The 22,095-nt window shown below is 35.8% G+C and overlaps 1 protein-coding gene across 1 annotated transcript in view; it reads left to right on the top strand.

The window, feature by feature from the left end:
- Positions 1 to 22,095, top strand: part of VPS13C (vacuolar protein sorting 13 homolog C) — a 99,633-nt gene that overhangs the window by 17,092 nt on the left and 60,446 nt on the right. The window contains exons 10-29 of the mRNA XM_062583297.1: positions 5,098 to 5,155; positions 5,499 to 5,626; positions 6,506 to 6,612; positions 7,337 to 7,508; positions 8,441 to 8,503; positions 9,654 to 9,786; positions 10,352 to 10,446; positions 12,083 to 12,225; positions 13,711 to 13,903; positions 14,074 to 14,188; positions 14,514 to 14,650; positions 15,339 to 15,465; positions 16,095 to 16,212; positions 16,686 to 16,815; positions 17,195 to 17,273; positions 18,237 to 18,376; positions 18,879 to 19,032; positions 19,442 to 19,518; positions 19,664 to 19,723; positions 21,464 to 21,617. Coding sequence (XP_062439281.1) covers positions 5,098 to 5,155; positions 5,499 to 5,626; positions 6,506 to 6,612; positions 7,337 to 7,508; positions 8,441 to 8,503; positions 9,654 to 9,786; positions 10,352 to 10,446; positions 12,083 to 12,225; positions 13,711 to 13,903; positions 14,074 to 14,188; positions 14,514 to 14,650; positions 15,339 to 15,465; positions 16,095 to 16,212; positions 16,686 to 16,815; positions 17,195 to 17,273; positions 18,237 to 18,376; positions 18,879 to 19,032; positions 19,442 to 19,518; positions 19,664 to 19,723; positions 21,464 to 21,617 — 2,383 coding nt within the window. The remainder of the gene's footprint in view (positions 1 to 5,097; positions 5,156 to 5,498; positions 5,627 to 6,505; positions 6,613 to 7,336; positions 7,509 to 8,440; positions 8,504 to 9,653; positions 9,787 to 10,351; positions 10,447 to 12,082; positions 12,226 to 13,710; positions 13,904 to 14,073; positions 14,189 to 14,513; positions 14,651 to 15,338; positions 15,466 to 16,094; positions 16,213 to 16,685; positions 16,816 to 17,194; positions 17,274 to 18,236; positions 18,377 to 18,878; positions 19,033 to 19,441; positions 19,519 to 19,663; positions 19,724 to 21,463; positions 21,618 to 22,095) is intronic.

Raw genomic sequence — 22,095 nt, 5'->3', positions numbered from 1 at the left:
CGTAGGCACCAGTACAGGCTGGGGGCTGAGCTGCTGGAGAGCAGCTCTGCAGAGAAGGACCTGGGAGTGCTGGTGGATGACAGATTGACCATGAGCCAGCGATGTGTCTTGTGGCCAAGTAGGCCCATGAAATCCTGGGGTGCAGTAGCAAGAGTGTTGCCAGCAGGTCGAGGGAGGTGATCCTGCCCCTCTGCTCAGCCCTGGGGAGGCCTCATCTCGAGTACTGCGTCCAGTTCTGGGCTCCCCAGTACAAGAGAGACATGGAGCTACTGGAGAGAGCCCAGCATAGGGCTACAAAGATGATCAGAGGGCTGGAACACCTGCCCTGTGAGGAACGGCTGCGAGAGCTGGGCCTCTTCAGCCTGGGGAAGAGAAGACTGAGGGGGGATCTGATCAATGTGTACAAGTCCCTGAAGGGAGGGTGTCAAGGGTATGGAGACAAGCTCTTTTCAGTTTCCCCATGTGACAGGACAAGAGGCAACGGGCAGAAACTGAAGCACAGGAAGTTCCACCTGAACGTGAAGGGGAATTTCTTCCCTGTGAGAGTGACGGAGCACTGGAGCAGGTTGCCCAGAGAGGTTGTGGAGTCTCCTTCTCTGGAAATCTTCAAGGCCCGCCTGGATGCAACCCTGTCTAACACGCTCTAGTGACCCTGTTTAAGCAAGGAGGTTGTACTAGATGATCTCCAAAGGTCCCTTCCAACTTCCAACCTTACTGAATCTATGATTCTACTTCATTAACCTGGTTAAAGGAGTTAGCTTTTTTTTTTTTTTTTAAGTAATGATAAACCATTATTCTGGCAAGCTATTGGATAGTATGTTACTGATATTTTAGGTTCTGGAAGTAAATTGCAGAAGGGGTTATGGAAAAGTTCCTTTACTTCACTTGGAATAGTGAACATCTGATCACTGTTCTGTTTGTTTGAATCTCTTCATTTTACTGTGGAAGAGGTGCAGTGTATGCTGTCTGTATATCTGCATGCCAGAATGAGTGCTATTTTTGCAAAAAATTGAGCCATTATCATCTGCTTACAGGGGTTATACATGTGCTCTGTGTCCTTATACCTTACCTTCTAAACCTATAAGGATGGAAGGCTTCAAATGCTGCTTGTGCCCTTTTCTTCTGTTGTACTTGTTTTTTAAGGGTGTCTTTATTTTTCCTAAACAAAATACACACTTACGTGATTAGCCTGATGGACTTGGTGTGGAAGGTTTAATCAAAGCTGCTATGTGTTAAAAATCAGCCAGTAGCTTAATATTCTATGAATCTTGTCTATTATGTAAAACTTGAAACCCAAGTTCTTCATTTGTTTTTGTTCTGACTCACATTATAGGGCTTTTTTATTGCCTCAGGACTGGGGCTTGTGTGTAGAAAATAGTATCAAAATGTTGTTTCTTTCCAGTCGTACAGTATCTTTTATTTTGTTGTTTAAAGGGCTAAATCACCTCAGTGCACTTTTGCTTCTGCCTCCTTAGTTTAGCAAAGGTATTCATATTTTTTAAATAATAGTAAAGTTATTCTAGCTGTAGACTCTTCAGACTTACCCTGAAGTTGGTAGTTAGTTATCGTAATACTGTCAGTTCTTACCGTCTTAGCTTGTTGGTAGGCCGTTTTCTCTGTTATGTCTAAATGTGAAGTAAAATGTAAATGCAAACTGACTTGTGCAGAATACACAGTTCTTGAACTGAAAGCAGCAAAAATTGCCTTATTGCTTCAAATGTCATTGTCACTGTCAGAAAGGTCCTTTGTGATCAGTCTTTAACATGCCTGTGGTCTGTTTTGTGGGCTTACATGCCACTGTTTGGCAGCATAGACTTCAGTTCATTTTGAGGATAGTTCAATTTACTGTCAGCTAAGCAGGCAAAGCAGCAAGTGAAGATGTTAGTGTGTTTTTGTTGCACTTGAGTGGTGTAAATTTTCTAGTCCATCATCAATCAGGATTTTAATGCATACTTTCTGAAAAAGTTGGGAATCTTGCCCTCGTGGCTATAAAACTGAGTTTTCCATTTCCCAAAACTGTTGTTTCTTCTTTGTAAATTTTTTGAGTGAGGGCAGAGCAATTCCAGTGGAGCAGACAGTATCCAGTGTTGTGATCACCTATTAAGTCAAAGCAGCTTCCCAAATCCAATTTTGCTGATTCTGGAAGCCCTTAGCAATTTTAGTCTGTGTACTGGTATCAGCCTACATATCAGCAATGTCTCCATTAGTTGATTGTTGTGCATTTTTGACTGTTCAATGTAGAACTTCCATCAGTTTTTTAAAAAAGTCATTTTTACTTAGTCTTTTGAGTGTCCTTTGTACCTGAATCTGGCAATAGTAAGGCCCTGTGCCTAAAGGGAGAGGAGAGTAGGAATAAGCTCAGAACAAACCTGAGAAGAGTTGAAGAAACACAAGGGAAGAACAAAATTCAGCCTGAATACCTCACTCTTGTTCAGACCTGAGCCTTTCTCTGTGCTACCAAGATAAACATTTTTATGTACTTTTTAGTATACATTTTTATGTACTTTTTAGTATTGCCTGTTTTTTGGAAAAGTAGTTCTCCCACCTAAACAGGGCACTTAGGTCTTGATTTTAAACAGTGTTATCAAGAAGTCAGATTTACCCTACTGGCTAATTGGTCTGCTTGTAGTGATAATAAGCTGTATAATCCTTAGCAATCTGTCACTTTCATACAGCAGTCCTCATGTTTAAATAACATGAGCATATGGCTGTTTGTGAGATTAACTATTACATATTTAATAATCTCATTGAAAGCTACCTTTTATTAATATGGATCAGTAGACAGGAAGTAAGGTGAAATGCAAATATTTTCATGAGAAAATGTACCTTTTATTTTAAAAAAAGATTGTTTTTTAAATAAGGCACTGGGAAAAGGAGCAGCTTGAAATTTGTAGTTGCGAAATACTTATTACTGGTCAAAACAACTATTAGTATCTGTTTGTCTTTCCATTCAGCAATATGAATGTAAAATGTGTCCTGGGTGTAAGTCAGGATTTGAAAGGAAGCAGTATGTATTTGTCTTAAGAATAGTAATTTCTTTCATGAAATATGTTTTAGATAAAATGTTTGAACTAAGATGTATTTGGTCAGTTTTGTGCATTTCCTGGGACTTTGAAGGTGCTACTTTAAGAAACAAGAATTACTGGGGTTTATTCAGAATTGGTCTTCCACTGCTAATTTATTTTTATCCTGTTGATAAAAATCCTGTTGCAGCTGAGTGTAGGCTCTTTTTCTGTGGCTCTGTTCCCTGGTGAGAGAAGAGGGTAGTCTTCTGTCTGTCTGTCTGTCTCTCCCTCCTTCCCCCCCCCCCCCTTTGGCTTCCCTTGGAAAGGCAGAGAAGAAAAAGTGGGTTCTTTTCTCTAAGCATCGAGGTATGGAGGTTATTTTGATAATATTAGGGTAATTCGAGTCAAATGACTGCCAGATGAAGACCTGAGAACTTTTAGTAGGCAGACATTCAAGGTTTCTAGAGAAGAGTAAATGAGCAGTGGAACTTCCCTGAGCAGACTGAAGCACACAAGCTACAGCAGATGAGATGGCTGAGATGCTTAAAGAGGCAAACCAGTTGCCATCTTCTTTCTCCTGTTTTTCTGCTGCTTTCTATGTGCTGTTGTTTCTTAGCCAGACACCCCATTGAGGGGAGTCATAAAAGTTCAGTGCTATGACAAAGCAGGGAGTGGACTTCAGAGTGGGGAAGAAATTGCTGCTACTTGCAATAGCAAATTTTTCAGGTTCTGTCTCATATGACTGCACCTCTAGGATTAAGATAAACCCCTGTTCAGAAATCAGAGTATTTGTGCAGAGGAACTGCAGCCCACAGAGAGTGATTGTCTATGAATTAAGTGACAAAAAAAAATCCAGTGTGCTTCATTTAAGAAAAAAACCAAACCAAACAAAAAATATCTAAGTAAATGTCAAACTGTGCTGCAAGGAAAGTGTCCTCTATGTTTGTGGGAGATAAATATTTTGTTTTAGAGGTGGTGTCAGATCAACTGCTAGTTACATTTTCACGGTAGTTTAGAAGTGTGTTCAGGAAACATTTTCTTCCTATTTTTAAGTAACAAGACTTCCTATCATTGAATTTTTTGTGTACACACACACACACACACACACACACACACACACAACATATATGTGTATGTATATGTGGGGAGGAGGGAAGTTTCCTAAAGTAAGTGTTGAAATTCAACTACTATAATTCTGCCACATTGGGCTTAGCCTAGAAACCAAACTGTCACAGTTTGTAGCAGATTAGAGGGCTGCTGAGGCCTGCTGGTAACTAGCTGTAAATAAGGTCGTATTTAACTGCAGTATTTGCTGCACTAATTGTAGGGATTATTGGATTATTGTGAACAGCACTAGATTAAACAATTGGCTGAGCTGCAGTGTTTAAATATATTAGAGCATAATATGAAATATGGATGTAATTTAAAAGATCTGTAATGGTCTGTTGGGCATGGTGAATATTATTATAAAACGTAACAGGTACAAGCACTTGATCTGTATCTGTGTAATAGCTAATACATGCGTAGTTCTAAAAGGCCTTCTGCTTTTACTGATTGTGCTATTGTAATTGTGAAACAAGATAAAATACTTCTGAGTATAGTATTCTGAATAGACTACTGAAGAATTGTAGTGCAAGACAGACCTTGTCTTTAAATAAGACTCTCTTGAGTTTCTCTCTTAGCTGCAAAATAGCAGAAGATTCAAGTGTCATAACCATATACTAAACAATAGGAAAGGTAGAAAGTGAATATACACTGTAGGGAACCTTCGAAGAACTTAAAATCATTTATCTGTTACATTTCACATGTAAATGTTCACAAGCTATATGTTTCTAAATCTGCAAGATTTTGAGGGAAGTTGAAGACTGCACTAAGCCCTTCTCTTGGTATGAGAAACTTAGCTCTCTTAATCTGGAGAAAGGCAATAATAAAACTGTTTAAAGTACTTGTGCCTCATTAGATTTCCCATTAGGCAAACAAGTAAACCTGCAGAGTACATGTAAATTTGAGCTGGTCTTGTCAAAGGTTAGAGAACCATCCACAAGTAATGCTCTCTTAAGCAATTGCTAGTCAGTATTGTTTTCCTTTGCAGGATCAGCTGAAAAACGGAATTCCATGTAGCAGTAACCAGCCTCAAGACTACCAGTATAGTAAGTAAGCTAGGAATGAATGAATATACAGCTGTTGTGAGCATGTTAGTGTGCAGTAGACTGACCTGATTGCATAGGCATAACCTAACTAACTTTATTTGATAAACATCTTAACATACTGTAACAGCTTAGAGCTTGTATGCCTTTTGATTACTACTGCACTGACTTCACTGTTAGTAGCAGTTGCATGATAAATTTGTGAGTCTTAAGCATGCACATTACACCTGTTAAGTGGTTGATATAGTTGATCTCTTTAGACTTCTGTTAAGTGGCAGAAGAAAGTACTTTTAAATGACTTCTCATTCTTTAAACATAGAACTAATCTCAAATTCTAATCTTAAAGTTTTTAGACCAGTATCAGCCTCTGCAAGACTCTTTATCAACCCATATGCAGAAGTAGAACTAAAAACTCCTAAGCTTGATTGGAATGTAGAAGTACAGAGAATTGCCATTGAACTCACTAAACCACAGGTAAAGCTGGCATGGTATCTCTTATCACTTATTTTAGAGTTTTGTGACAAAAACTGTAGGATTCTTTGTTTATTTGCTTAAAAACATTGTGAGTTTACTGTTTATATGTGAGCAGACTGTTGAAACTGTGCAGCAGGAACCCTGTGAACACATCTGTGTAACAGGCATGTCCTTGTGGTAGACCCTATCTAATCTGTGGACACTCTGGGTAAGGTCTCCTGACCTATATTCAGTACTTAAAGTACCATTTTTTTTTCCACATAGAGAATGGAATAATTCTTACGAGTATCCCTTACTCTGCTTTATCTGATAAAACTGTAAGCCCTAACTATAGTTATAGTAAAACTATAACTGAAGAGGTGCCAAGATACAAAGGCGGGAATGAGCGAGCTACATTGGCTTTGGTAACAAAGTCCACTGATATAGCCAGTAACTCCTCAGCAGTCAGTGTTGTGAGTTACTCTGATTATTTATGATTAGTTTGTTTAAATACTTGTTCATGTTAAAGTGTAAGCTGTGTTTGTAACAGTATTGATAGTGCCAACTAATGCAAAAGTTGTTTCTAACTGGACAAATGGAGTATTGACAAGGGAAGAAAATAAGATCGGTTTGAGAAAGTCTTATACTTGGTGGTGAGCAGGCTAACAGAAAATAAAAATTGTTCTTGGCCCTCAAGGGAGCTGAGGTTCATATGGTGGTGCTCTCTGAAAGCAGTGGCTGTAGTTGATTTTGCTTTTCCATAACCGATGGAAGTGCATAGGCCTACATTTCTATATACTTTGATGCATACTGAAGACTCTGGTTAAGGTATGCATATTTTAAGCACTGCATGTAACAAAATACAAGCTTTTGCTGAGAAACTTGTTTTCATGTCTTTAGTACCTCAGCATGATAGATCTTCTGGAGTCTGTAGATTACATGGTTCGCAATGCACCATACCGAAGATTCAGACCAAGTGTATCTCTCCATAAAAATGCTAAACAATGGTAAGCTGCATATATTGATGCATTCTTTGGGAGACACTGAACTCCTCTCTAGTCTCTTCATTCTCCTTGGTGGCTAATGGTGGTTTTAAAGCTAGACTGCATGTATCATTATTACTTTAACAGCACTTTGCTTAGCAAAGTATAAACAGAAGTGCAGGAGAGGTCATATGGAAGAACCAAATGAAAAATCTAACTTGCAAGGCTGACTCTGTCCCTATGATCTCTAAGCTAAATGCCAGTGTTACCTCTTGAGGTTAGAAGATAATTTCAGAAAGATTTTTTTTAAAAAAAGCAAGAAAACAAAAAAAAAAAAACAACCCCACCCCCCAAAAAGTGTTTTAATGGAAACATATGTCAACTGCAATTTCAGTTCATTAAATTTTGAGCTGATAAATTCTGTGGCTTTTTTTCAGAATACTTAGTTGATACTGATTATCAAAAGTACTTTAGTTTTAATGACTCTGCTTAATGCTGTTACAGCCCAAATTTACAAATGCACAGTCAATAGAGAATGTTGATGTGTAGTCCTGCGGTCATTAAATATAACGTATGAGTCCATCTTTCAAAAGTGTTGAAACCATTAAACTTTCTTTAAAAACAAAGTTACTTACATGGCAAGTTGTGAACAAAATGTTTGCATATTGATAAACTGCCTCTAATTTTATTTTAAGTTGTAATGTGCAAAATGAATGGCAAGTTACTCACAAGTGTGGAATTTATGTAGGTGGAAGTATGCAGGTAACAGTGTCCTTGAAGTTCATATCAAAAGGCATGCTCGTATGTGGTCATGGAGTAGCATAAAGCAACATAGGCAGCTTCTGAAGAGTTATAAAAATGTGTACAAGAACAAGCTGATGCAGAGTAAACTGTCAGAAGAAACACAGAGGCAAATTCAGGTATGTAGTGTTGCTATGGTAGTATATTTCTTGGTTCAATAGACATAGTTGATGTTTTATTACTGAAATGTTCCTGTTGATTTTTCTTTTTTCTTTAAACTAGGCTTTTAACTGATGAGTATGACTCTTTTTAAGATCCCAAAAAACCTCTTTTCCTGAGAGTTGACTTAAAAGTTAAAGAGGAGTTTCTTAAGATTTCTTATTAAATGCCAAATTTTTAGTGTGTTTTGAAATAGATAGAGATAATGGGTAACTATATAAATATTTGTACAAAATGTAACAGTGTTGAATCCATAGTATGTGTTTTTGTTATAGCCATAAGTATCAGAACAAAATGTAGCTTTTCCCTTATTTTGGTTCAAGCTTTACATAGAAACTATCTTGGTGATAATGTCTGCCTTTAAAAGATAAAGCTAGAGTAAGTTAAAATCACTTTAAACATGACACCTGCTAACATTCAAAAGATGCTAAGAAGATTGTCACTTTAGAGAAAGGGTGTATGCATGTTTTGGGGGCTTTATTAAATTCTTTATATGTGAGAATAATCATGATTGGTTTTACTAGTGCACAAGAGCTCTGTGGAAGTACAGTTTTAATCTGGAATTTGGAGTATAAAGCAACCTTTTGTGGAAAGAAAAGAAATAATAGTGAAGTGCTATTTAAATTAACCTTTTTTGGATACATTTTAATGAGGTTTGCATTTACTGAAGTGGAAAATTGATCTAGTAAAATGGTTACTCTTGCATGTCAGGTTTCATCTTCTAGTGGACTTCTGCAGCAGGTATACCTTTAAAAGAAAAGAGCATGTCTAGAAAGAATTTAGTGTGATTGTGAGAAGGCTAGTAGAGGAGCTGTAGTGGTAAGCTTTTTTTTTTTTTTTTTTTTTTGAAAAAGTGCTTAAGAGACAAATGATTTCACCATACGTTTTATAGGACCTAGAAAGAAAACTTGATGTCTTCAACATAATTTTAGCAAGACAGCAAGCACAAGTTGAGGTAAGAAATAAGTTCTGTAACATCTTAAACAGAATTGTCTGTCGTGATAACATTTTGAAAAACTTTGTGGTAGGAGTATGACTGGATGAGGAGGAGAGAGGGCAAATCACCTGTCTTTCCAGGGCAGGAGTAAACTAATTTCGGAAACCAGTTCCAAAACACCCAAGTAGGAACTTGTGTGTGCAAAGTATTGTTGCTACCCACTTTGTAACATTCAGGCCATTATTTGGGTTGGTGATTTAATGGTTTCCTCACACACCCCATTCTTCCTTTGACTTCTTTTATTTCAATATTGGTACTGTCACTGTGTTGAGATCCAACATGTACAGCTGATCCCATACTACCTACCTTGATATATTCTAGTCTCTGTTTAGGGGATGGACAGTCTAATTAGAGAACCACTCTGAGAGAATCATTAAAAAGTAGATGAAGTCACTAGCTGTATTTGACTATGGAAATAGCTGTTAATGCTGAGCTGCTTGTTGTAACTGTATGAGAAGTGCTATATTTGCAGTTGAGATCAAAAGCACTTAGCATGCGGTGCGTAAGCTCAGAATAGTTTTCTGAGAGTATGCTACTGGTAGCTGTGTTTCTAGCATTAAAATCAGCATATATCTGTATTTTCATTGTGGCATTGCTCTTCATGGCAGTGTAACATCAATATTTGTTAATACATCCAGGATATAGGTAAAGTGAAGATAAAGGAAAAATACTCTTGCTTATTTTCGAGATGTTTCTGGTCAGACTTCCATCTATGAAATGGAAAGTATGGTATGGTTAAAAAGTTCAAAATATACCTAGTGTTACAGGATCAGTCTTCAGGATTGTTAATGTATTAGCAAATTAGGTTTAAGAAATACGATTACTTCTTACTTCCTTTAACATTCTTTCTTTTTGCACGTGGCTTTCATCTTTTTGTAGTCTAAATGCACAAAATAAAAGAGAAAGGCCATGCAAAATAACACAAACTTGCTTTCTCTTTCAGCTTCTCTTTTTGCTTTTATCTGGTGTGTAAATCGAAGCATTCTTAATCTCTTTCAGGGGTGGTATACCTGTCTCTCAATAAGTATCTTTTTAGTCAGCATACTGCATGTATTACTTATATAAAAACAATGTATTATTTTTCGGTATTTTAATGTCTGATTTGTAGATGATAAGATCAGGACAAAAGTTACTGAAGAAGAAAACTGAAGTAGAAAAAAAAAGTGGAGGCTGGTTTGGTGGTTTCTGGAGTAAGAAAGAATCTAGAAAGAAGGAAGATGAAGAATCATCGGTTCCTGAAAGTAGGTTTAAGCTAAAATATACTGACTTTACATTATAAGTTTTTTTTTTTTTATGCACAGTAAGAAGGAAGTTAGTATATATCATGCTTCCTACTGTGCAAAAGAGAGCAAGGCAAAGGCAGTACCCTGCACTATTGACTCATTTTTTAGAATTACATAACATTGATGAATATTGAGTTGGCAAATAGGACATGCTTCTGAAATGGCCATAAACATTTCAGAATCAAAATACTATGTTCTTCTGATGATCTGCTGTCTGAACCAGAAGTTGTAATAGTTCTAATAGTATTCCTCGAAGCTATTTTGATTATTGGGAATTATGGGGCCTCTTGCAATATAAGTGATGTTGTCGGTGGAACATATTTAACACCATGTAAGATGACTGTTTTATGTTCTAAGTTCTATGTACGTATTTTAATAATATGGAACTTACGGTGATTTGGAGAAATAGAAGATAAGCTTGATATTTCAGCCAAACTTGAGTAAAGGATGGTAGACATGTTAAAGGGAAGTCACTTACAGTTACTAATCAAAGTGTAAATGCATGGGTTTGTTTGTTTTTAAGCTATTGATGAACTGATGACACAAGAAGAGAAAGCTAAGCTTTTTACTGCTATTGGATATAGCGACAGCTCCCATCACCTTTCCTTGCCAAAGCAGGTAGGCAACTTATATGGGGACAGAAGGAAGAAGGAAAAAAAGGGGGGGGGGAAGGAGGAATCAGAAGTTGGAATACCTGTTCACAATCTGAAAGAGAATTAAAAAACTAGCTGTAAATTAAAAGATTCTATATTTTCCTTTTCATTGTATCTATTTTTTTGATGTGTGTTTTAGTGAAAACTGAATTAGCCTGTATGATCTTTTTGTTCATTTTTAAATCTAAAAAGTCACTTTCATTCTGATAATGGAATGGATGTTTGTATAAAGGTAAGCATTAACATGATTATTTCCTGTTTAGCTTCGTATTTATAGTTTTCAGGGAGATTTCTCTTAAAAGCATCATGTTATGTTTCATTGAAACATTTGCTCTAATGATTAATGTATCATTTGAAGTAAACAGACTCCTGTTGTAGTACTTCTTCCTACAACAAAAAGGGAAGTATAACTTTAAAAATAATTTTGTATGTCAATTTTTTTATAGTTAAGTAAAGGAATAAAAGATAAACTCTGTAGGTATGGTATGTTGGGGAGAGTTTATGGAAAGAAAGCTTGAAAGTACACAACTAAGAAAATGCCAAAATGCTTATTTCCTGTGAATACTATTACCATTGTAGTTTTAAATCTTAACTGGACTGGTGGTTTTGCTTATCTCCTTGGAGTTGCTCATTAGTTACGGAAGCACTTTTTACATTAGGAGTGTTTCTTTTGAGCAGAATATCATTTCTCCCCTGCACTGCTTTCCTCTATTCTCTTTTTATTTCCTTCATGAAACTTGCCCCTGAGCCACCTAACAAAAAAAACCCCAACCAACCAAACAAAAACAAATAACTTACCACTCCAACTTTGTACATCTTTGTTAAATTTAATCATAATCCTGCATGTGCATCACATGAAGAATTACTGGAGTGGCAGTATCCCAGTTCCTGTGCAGCTGAGTTAATGTTCTTGTCAAGCTGAAAAGAGTAGAGCAGCAGCACACATCTCTTACCAGCATAGAAGAGACATGGTCCAAACAATGTCCAATGTTGCATTTTTCTGTTTTTTCACCCATTCCTTGTTCCCTGTGTGGAAGAATTTCCATTCCTTATTTGGACAAATTAAGTGTAAAGGCAGTTTCATACCTCTCAGTATAGTGAAGAAATGTGCAGACTTTAAATTCAGATAGGAAGTATTATTTGATTCTTAAGTTTCTGATTGACAAGGCCACCAGGATGATACTTGTCTCCCATTCCTGACAAGGTCAGTACCAATTCAGCAGCAAGAACAACAAAGGCATCTATGCAGTATTTTTAAAAATTCAGTTATTTTGTCAGGATTATGATGATTTTGTTTGAGCTTGGTAGCTCTGCAAGCTCAAACTCTGTTTTAACTATGTCTTCTTTCACAGCTTCAAAAAAAAAAAAATCCTGTCTGCCTCCTGAGATGCAGATTAGATATACTCTGTATTGTTTGAAATACTGTTTTGTTACAGAAATGACTGATAGTTTACTTAGCTTGCTTGCGTGGGGATGTATATGTTACCTTTATGTACTGGAATAGCTGCAAGTACCACATTTTATAAATCAGTTTAATTTAGAAATTCTGAGAAAGTAATCACATCAAGATAACTAATCTCAATTTTCTCTGTCCTTGTTAGTATGTCGCCCATGTTGTGACACTGAAGCTGTTAAGTACTTCTCTTACAATTAAAGAAGACAAGAATGTGCCTGAAACTCTTAAAGTGCAGATAATTGATCTGAGTACCAAAATAGCACAGCGTCCAGGAGCACAAGCCATAAAGTAAATAGCTTGGTATTTTCTTTTTGTAGAAACACCACTTTTTTTCCAGCTTTATCACTTTTTTTTTTCCTTGAACAGTGCATTATATTGTTTATTGACATGTAAAATTACAGGGATTCTGTATTTTTACTGTTTTTGTAGGTAATTTGAGAAGTTACTGTTACTTAGGTGTTGAATAATGTAGAGTAGAATGAAGACTAGAATGCTGTTAGTCTTCATGAACATTAATAAGCTATTTCTTGAATCCAAATGTTGAAGTACTGAATATGAATTTGGGGAGTTGATATTTAAGCAGTATGAAATCGTCTGGCTGATACCTTCTCACCAAGCTACTGAATGTGTAGTTGACTTCCTATGGAAATGATAAATGTGTCCCCTTCTGTGTTCTGATTAGGAGATTACCCGAAATATGGGTAATTGAGTCCTTCCTGTGATTGAAGATAAGGGCACAGCAGCAACACTGAAGAAAAATTACTGCCTTGTACAGTCAGCAAATAAGGTTTTTAGTGTCTGGAAAATGAGTCTGTGCACTTTTCCTACTTTCATTTGTAGTTCCTTCATCTTCTGACTTTGTGCATAAGCTCACCAGATCAACTGCTGACTCTTGAAATACTTCAGTGAGAACTGTTTTGAGCAATTGTTAAAGGTACAGCCTGAATGCTGCACAAAAAATACGAAGAAATTTGAAAATGTTTTTACAAAAATGCATGCTATATAATTGACGTGATTGAAACAGCAGAAAAGATATTTGCATTGATTGGGAGTTTTGAAAAAAATGTAACTAGACTATCTTAATAGAGCCATGCTTGTGATCTTAATTATGCCCAAACTGTGTTACGTCCCAAAGTCAGAGTTGGGGGAGAGAGAAGGAGCGGTCAAGGAAGTGCAGGAATTCTGATTGTGTAGACCCAGAACTGTAAAAACAATTTAATTCAGCCTTAAAAGTACGTGGTGGTTAGGAAACTGTCTGATTTAGGGGTGCTAGCATGATTTGACATAATATGCACTTTATTGCTGGCCTTGCTTATCCTTGTTCCTAATGAACCTGTTCCTAATGAAGGCGACAGTAAGGAGTTTCCATTTTCACCAAAGAGAATGAGACTGTCCATGACTTGTTTTGAAATCAATAAGTAACAGCTAAGATTCCTACTCTTTTTTTCATCTGTAGTATAAATACTGTACCTCTCATTTGGTAAGTGATTTTGTTAATATGTCTTAATAAACATGAGCTTGAAAGTTAAATTGAGTGTATCTTTCAGTTTACAGGATATGAAAAGCAAATACCACCATTGTGTTGCTGTGAACAACTTACCTCCTATTTAATTTATTTTTACTATTTTTAACTGTGTGGTATGTTAGTGCTGTGTAGCTAGGTTTGCTTCATGTTTTCCTTTATCAAAGTCTTTCTAATCTTTTATGTCTTCTCTAGATAGAGTTGTGTTCTGTACTCTAATTAAATAATATTTAACTATTTGTTGTTTTCAGGGTAGAAGCCAAGCTTGAAAACTGGTATATTACAGGCCTGAGACAAGAAAACATTGTACCCTCCCTTGTGGCTTCCATAGGGGATAAGAAGTCTTCTCTACTTAAGATAGAGTTTAATATTAACCCAGAGGATAGTGTTGCTGACCAGAGTCTTGCTATTGAATCGCAGCCCGTGGAAATAAAATACGATGCAGTGAGTAGTAATTCACATAGAAACTTTTTTCTGAGTCTCCATTCTAGTTCTTCTTTCCCCTCCTCTTACTCTCACTGTTTTTGCACTATTAATTCATATGTCCTATTTTGGAGCTTTTACTGAGTGAATTCTATATATATTGATAATTCTGTGTTTTTCTTTCTTGAAAGAGAACAATAAATGCAATGATAGAATTCTTTCAGACAAGCAAGGGGATGGATCTTGAAAAATTAACATCAGCCACATTAATGAAATTGGAAGAAATTAAGGAAAGAACTGCTACAGGTAGGATGATGGCATCAGTCTTATCTCTGAGGTTAACTCATAAAAAATTTCGATGAGATTCTCTAAACTCTTTGCTTAAGTTTTTGTTGACATCTAGATATAATGTAATGTTATGGGTTCATTTGAGGTTTTTTTTTTTTTTTGACTTTCTTGACTTGGAGGGTTGATGGGTGCTTTGTGAGGAGGAACCCTCAGTTTAATGAGAAATCAATAAAATGTTGAACAAGATAGATTCTCTTGAATGAACAGCTTTTTATATGTAGAATGGAAGAAATGTTTTACATTTGAATAGAATGTCAAATTTTATGTCTGGCTTTCATTTAAGGATTAGCTCACATTATTGAAATGAGGAAAGTCCTTGACTTGAAGATCAATCTGAAACCTTCCTACCTTGTGGTGCCACAGACAGGTTTCTACTATGAAAAATCAGATTTACTTATTTTAGACTTCGGTACACTTCAGGTATATAAGTGGCTTTTTTTGGGGGGGGACTGCAAAGAAGGAAATGCTCTTTTCTCTTGACATAGCTGTCATCTGGAACTATCTTGTATCTGAAGGGCAAAGATGATCACTTGTGCGAATGTGGTTTTATTGAAGATACTTGTTACAGAGTCATTTGGGTTTTCAGCACTTGCATCAGTGTTTGAAGGTGTTAAGCTATCTTTATTGTACTTTTCTGAGGAAACATTTTCATTGTTGATGCAAGATCCTGCTAGCTTACCATATAACGTCTTTTATTTAATTTTTAGCAGGATGACGTGTGAACTTAATTTTTAAATTTTTCAAAAAATGGTAGCCTTTTATTAAAAAAGTGAATGTTTAAAAAGTTGATTTTGTTTATTTGAAGTTTGAAAGATGACCCTTGTTTCTATAAAGCTGAAAAATGTTACTTAACTTCATTTTAGTAGACTGATCAAATATTTTATGTAGTCATACTCTAACAGTAAATTCCTTAAGTAAAGATGAACTTGTTTTTTCAAATTAAATGGATTGATGAAACTTTTAATAGACATATTCTGCTTATCCTTATCGAGCAAAGTATGAAATAAATTAAGATGTCTTCTCTGTAATAGTTAAAATTCTCTTTCATCTTCAGTAGAATTAATAGCATGTATATGTAACTTTTAGACTTAACGTTTTCTTGTCTTAGCTGAACAGCGTGAATCAAGGCAGTAGTCAAGCTTCTAACTTTCCATCTTTAGAGGAGATTATGGACAAAGCTTATGACAAGTTTGATGTGGAAATAAAAAATGTGCAACTCCTTTTTGTCAGAGCAGGTAATAACATAGTTGCTATTTATTCAAAGTACTGATTAGGGATACTTAAGTGTAGTAAGTATGTTATTTGAAGAAAAGAGGCAAAACAAAACTAGCACTAACTAAAGACTTGTTAAAACTAGTACAACTGAACAGTCTTATAGTATGTACTTTGGTATTAAACTGGATAATTTTAGTTCTTTTGAAAATGACTGCTTTTTATTTTTAGCATTGTCTATCAGTTCTTTACTTTGATGCCAGCAAGCAACATAAATGCATAGAACTGTTTTCTTTTCCTTAAGATGAAGGAAAATAAAGCTGGAACTGGCCATGATGATGCTTCATTTGGACTTGAATTGTGCAGTCAACAAAATGCTTGATCACTGTTACATTTCTGGGATTTTATGTCAGGATATATCTTTCAGTATAGAATTGGGCTCAAGGCTGTTAAGGCAATTTTTTAATTAAAAGCTGTTGAAAATGTATTCAGAAGCCTTTAAAATACTTTGCCCAAATGTTACAGGATTCTCCAGCTCCTGTGTGTTCTTTAATCTTTTCTGGTGTTGCTACTCTGTTACTTTTACATGTTATCTTAAGTAGAGCAGTTAGCAAGCAACAGTTTTTTAGATAAAATGTCTAAACATTTGCAGGTGAAGACTGGAAGAAGGCTCGATTTCAGCATCCATCAACTTTGCACATATTACAGCCTATGGATATTCATGTACAGTTGGCAAAATCAATGGTTGAAAAAGATACCAGGATGGCAAAGTAATGTGTTAATGTTGAGAGGACTTCTTTTTTTAATTACTTGGTACTTAGAGAAAAACAACTTATGTTTTCCGTGAAGTTTCAGTTACGCTTTTGAATTTAAAGGCATTAATTTTAGGTCTTTTGGTAGGAAGGAAATAAAAGTAGCCTACTACTTTTGGGTATGTTTTTTTTTGTTGTTTTGGGGGAGGGAGGGGAGTCATTCCCTTCCACTGGTTACTGACTGCGCTGTTTGAGTCAAGTCCAGCATCTATTATTAATCCAGAATTATTGGCTTTATTGTGATGTGATCTTTATATATGGGTGTATATATTAATAAGACTTTAAATCAAGAATTGGTATGTACTTGGAATTATTCAAATTTTTGGATTATTCTCACACTTAAAGGTTCCAAATGTTAAGTGTTAGTTCAGTAATCATTTTCGCCTTCTGATAATCTCTCTTCTGTGGGTGGGTGTTTTTTTCATTCTAAGGTTTAAAGTGTCAGGCGGGCTTCCTTTGGTGCACATCAGGCTTTCTGACCAAAAAATCAAGGCAATTTTTGATCTGATTGATAGCATTCCATTGCCTGAGAAGTCATCTGTGTCAATTCCAAGCACAAAGGTATGCTGACTATGGGGTGAGTGGGGAGGGAGAGACATCATTAAAATGATCTTATTAAGATTAGTGTATTCCTACTAACGCCTGTCATCTCCGTCTCTTGAAATAAGAGATAATTTAAGCTTCCAGCTGGGCGGGGCAAAATGTCTCTATTGTGGCTTACCATGCTGAACTTAAACAAAGCTAGCTGGGCCTTTGTCACTCTGGCTTCAATATATCTATTGGTAAAATTGATCTTTTGGGGAAATATGAGAAATGCCAATTGAAAGACATGTCTTCAGGTGAAAATATGACTGAACATAAAATGTTTTATAAACTTGAAAATACTGCAGTGTTGTGTTTTGGGAAGTTTTTTGTTTGTTTGTTTTTCTCCTTTCTCTAGGTATCGGCTATTCCTGCAATCCGTGTTGTTAGCAAAGGCTTACTTGATACACCACAGTTGCTAGCAGAAATAGAGTCAGGTAAGACACTACAAATACTTGTCTGTAGAAGTATAAAGCTGTAATTTATGGAATAACTAAAATTTTCTGGCTAATGTTGGTCTTAAAACATGTTATAGAAACAATAGAGATGAGTATGGTTATCTCTAACTTCCATTGCACAGGAAGGCTTGATTAAGGAGCTGACGTTAACTCAAAATACTAAATTTGCTTTTTTTAAATAACACATTATTTTGGGGGGATTAATTCATATTATGAAGTTTCTGTATTAGCAGCCTCCCCAAACGTAAGTAAAGTGAGCTGTTCCTTTTTTAGGAACTTCCTTTATTAGGAAGTTATGAGCATACCAATTTATTTATCCAGAAGTCATGAGGTACTTTTCAGATGAGAATGTTGAGGCTCCTGTTACTTCAAAATTAGCTTAATATATTTAGTCAAATATTAATCTGCTGCGGCCCTTCGGGTGTTTGTGTAGGACTTACTTAGTTGTTCTGTATTGTATTTGCCTTATGGCAAAAAGGGTGGACATATGGGAAGTTTAACGACGTATCTAAAGTACTTGCATCATCTTCAGCCATATATGGTAGAAATAGACTGTTCTTAGCATCACTAGTAGTACTGTTCTTGAGTGTTTTGCACTAGCAAAATTTGTGTATAAAAATGCAGAAATACAAATAGCAAATGAATTGAGGTATTGACATTAATAACTATTCTTCCCTATATGGATTCTTTAACTTCTAATGATACAGCCAAACTCTAGTGCTCTCCTTAATAGGGACTTTATTTTTTTTTCTCCTCTTCATTTGCACCGTTCCATTCAATGGGTAAGAAAGGAATATAGATGTAAAAAGTACACTTTGTCAGATTATGTTTAGATTGATCATTTGGTTTAAAGTTGTACTGAAATGGGAAAGAGGGTAGGAGATTTGTATCTGTTTCTGGAAAATCCTTGTTAGTAAGGAGGAGGTCATGTCTGTTCTGTAGACTCTGAAGAAGAATATTTTGATATTGAAGAAGGTTCTGAGCCAACTAACAGGTCCCTAATAAAAGGGGAAGAAATAAAAAATAAAGAATCTGTCAAAGAGGAGCTGACAGATCTTCAACTGAAGTTTGAAATTAAAGAGGTATGTCTCTTAAATTCTGGGGTTTTTTACCTTCTACATAAGGAACACTTTAAAAAAATTGCATCATATTTTATTACCAGTGTTTTCCAAATCAGACACACAAAATACAGCAACCAATAAAAAGAAATATATACACATATTCATCAAAAAAAATCCTGTTTTGGTAGCATCATTTTCCATCAGGAATATGCTAAACCATGATTTGAAACAAGTGTTGCAGTAAAAGAATAAAATAAATGCCCAGACTGCTCACTTACAAAGAACAAACACCAAAGGATTTCTGTGATACCAAGTTCTCCATCCTTCCACACCCAAATATTCACTACATTTAGAAACTTTTTTTATGCGTTAACTCCTTAATTAAAGTATCATTAAACCAAGCAAGGTGCTAATGTTAGGACATTATTTTTTTTTCCTGTTCCTTTTTTTTTTTTTTCCTCTTGTCTTGATTTGAGGGATGAGAATACCTTATGGCATAACTGTGTATTTCTTGTCCATCTAGGTTGTGTTAGAACTCACCAGACAAAAGAAAACTGAGGAAACAGTTCTTGTGTTTGATGTAATGCATCTTGGGACAGAAGCCACAATCAGAACCTATAGTTTAGTAGCTGTATCTTACTTAAAGAAAATTAGCTTGGATTACTATGATACTGGAGGTAATATATAATGAAAGAATATAATACTGTATATCTGTATCTCTTAGTTAGTCTGAAAGCGTGGCTCTGTGTTTTCACTAAAATCCAAATGTAGTTAGTTCTGCATATGCAATACTTACTATGCAGCTTTCCATTAGTAACAACTGTCCCACGGATACAGGTGGTATGTTTTGGCATCCTGCCTTAATGCTTACTACGTAATTAAATAGTGTAGTGTTTAATCTTTTGATAAAGAATGGGTGCAGGCTTGCCGTTTTGGACCAAAAAGTCTAAGAAAGCATTGACTTAGATTCAGTGGTCCAACATACTTTAAAATACTATTTAGAAAGTTAATCTCTTTCTTGGAGGCACAAATTCTTTGGTGCTTTGAGAGCCTAATTCTTATGTATTTCATGTGGTTATGTTACAGATAAAAAGATACCCCTTCATCTAGTTAGTTCTTCAGATAAACCTGGTTTAGACCTTCTGAAGGTGGAATATATCAAGGTATAGATAAAACATTTTATTTTTAAAATGTTCTTATGCACTAAAGTCTTGAATCTACTCTTCAGAGTGGATTCATTGCATCTTCTGGAGAGTACAGTGGCTGAGTTGAGTTGCTGTTAACCTTCATGGTACTTATTATTTTCAGGCTGACAGAAATGGTCCAAGCTTTCAAACAGCTTTCAACAACACTGAACAGATGATTCAAGTGAGTGCCTGTAGCTTTTCTTGCTTTCTGTTGATTTATTTATTTAGACGGGAGGGAATCAGTGGGGCTTTTTGGCTTTATTCTCTTGGAATAGCGAGGAAAAGAATTAAAAAGCACTTGAAAACTTGTTATGCAACTTAATATGCAGGAGCAATATTTTAATCTGTTTTTTAGTGACAGGGAGAAGTTGAGTAGCTAGCTCATGTGGATAAAAGTCAAATAATGAAAGGATGCATCATCTACCTCATACACGTAGGATCATGTAATTCAAGTGTATGGAAAATGTAGTAGATCTAGAAGTCTTTCCCTTTCTTGAAAAATTTTTCATCTGCATTATGTGAACTACGTGATCAGCACTCTGGCTAAATTTACTAAGAGTCTGAAGTCTAAGCTTTAATCCATTTACAAATGAATTTTTTTTGGGGGGGGGGAGTGGCATATTCTAATTCTTCACTCTGAAATGTGAATCAGGAGCATCTTGCGATACTCCATTTTCCTTCCCATCACTGCTCTAAGGGACTCTAGAAGAAGAATATAAACCTTTTATAAATTATTGCAGTATAGGGATATGTTTTTTCAACAGCTAATACCTAACTTCTTAATTTCTGACTATTGTACTAAGATATATTTTTTGGTGTCAGAGTTCTCACTGTAAAAGAAAATTGTATCTTGAGCAATTCCACAAATAAACTACAAAGGGCTGTCAGTTTTCCTAACTTGAGAAACAATGCTAATACCTATCATAACAGAAATATTTTCTGATATCTCCCGCCCTTTATCAATATAACTTAGTTTGAAATACTTACTTTATAACTTTGTGAAGATAGTTTGTCTGACCTTTTTTGGTATGGTAATACTGAAGACTGAAATATTCCACTGGCCATCTCATAGTTCTAGCGTATCAACAGACTTCACCAGGAAGTCCACTTAATACTGGAATCTTTCTACCAAAAAAAGTACCTGAAGTCTCAGCAAGGAATAACAGCTTTACTCTGGTGCCTTTGAGGTGAATGTATATGCTGAGTTGCCTGAGTTATCCTATGGGAGAACTCTGTTAGAGAATTCAGCTTTCTCCACATCATGAGGTGTTCCCCAGCAGGTCTTTAAAAGGACTTCTGCATTTGGAAGATTTGGGTTGGAACTGTCTTCTCCCAATTTTAAGCCCATTCAACTGTATAATAACCTTTGTTAAACTACAAGGCAGTTGTTCTTCCAACTTTAGGGCCTTTTTGGTAAGTAAGTTGAGAAATGCCTTTACCCTAAATATTTGTGCAGCAGCCAACTGTTGCTTATCCTTTTACATAATGTTGTATTATTGCAGGAGCATCCAAGAATGACTGTGTGTTTGTCAAGAGTGTACTGTTAGAGAAGGCTGAATTTTGTTTTAGATTAGACTGCCTTACTCTGGTTATACCTCTTCTAATTAGTCATCTAAGAGAAAAGCGTTTTCCACTCTTCCCATGGTTTTAGTTGTATTTTGTATAATTTTGCTTTTGTACTGAGGAGATTATAGCTTAATAGTTACAGCAAATATATCTTTGTCAGGTTCACTTACTCTCTAAGCTTAGCATTGTTCTGCTTTACAGGTAGCGCTTTTTCTTGATGATTTGTTGCTGGTGAAACATGCAGTTTTTCTATTTCTTAGGATTTTGTATGCTTAGTGGGTGCCTTCTAGTCTTAGTCTACCTGTTTTACTTGTAAATTACTTTTTTGTGATGTGGAGTCTCATGTTTTCAACAGATAACCTTTTCATCATTAAACCTTCTGCTGCATACAGAGGCCCTTATGTCTGCTGTCAGTTTTTTAGCAGCTGTTACTCCATCTGGCAGTGGAAGTAGCAGAGAAACAACAACTAATGAAGAAAAGCAAAAAGATGGTGCTAAATTTAAGAAAGGTACAGTTGATATTTTATGGAAAATTTAGTGTTAATCTTACTAGCTTTGAAGGATGAGATGAAGTTCGAAGCCTATGTGACAGAGTGGTTCTCACAGGCTGGAGGATTGATTTCAAAAAATGAAGCCAAGTTTTTGGTTATAAGTGATGTCTTCAGATGAGCTTTCTATTCTTGTTTCACTGCCTTTTCAGACTAGAATTTGAATGAATGACATTTCTGCCAGCCTAGAGAACTCAGACAGCATTATGGGTCTTAGTGTTCATGGTAAAATAAAGGAAAGAAACAGTAGTTTGATAATTGATAATGCCATGTTGTCAAACTAGACAATTGTACTTTCAAAGAAGTAACTGAGATAAAAGAAATAGTCCTTTGCCAGCCTAATGAAAGTCTTGCTCTTCCTGCAGAGCTGAAACAGAAATTTAAATCTTGAAACAATTGGCCCAAAAAGAGCCGCTGTACTTCCTTTAACATTGTGTGA

This window comes from Rhea pennata, chromosome 10 (genome assembly GCF_028389875.1).
Source record: "Rhea pennata isolate bPtePen1 chromosome 10, bPtePen1.pri, whole genome shotgun sequence".
NCBI classification, from domain to species: Eukaryota; Metazoa; Chordata; class Aves; order Rheiformes; family Rheidae; genus Rhea; species Rhea pennata.
Note: the sequence above shows the minus strand (reverse complement) of the source record. Positions and strands in the feature narration are given on the sequence as shown.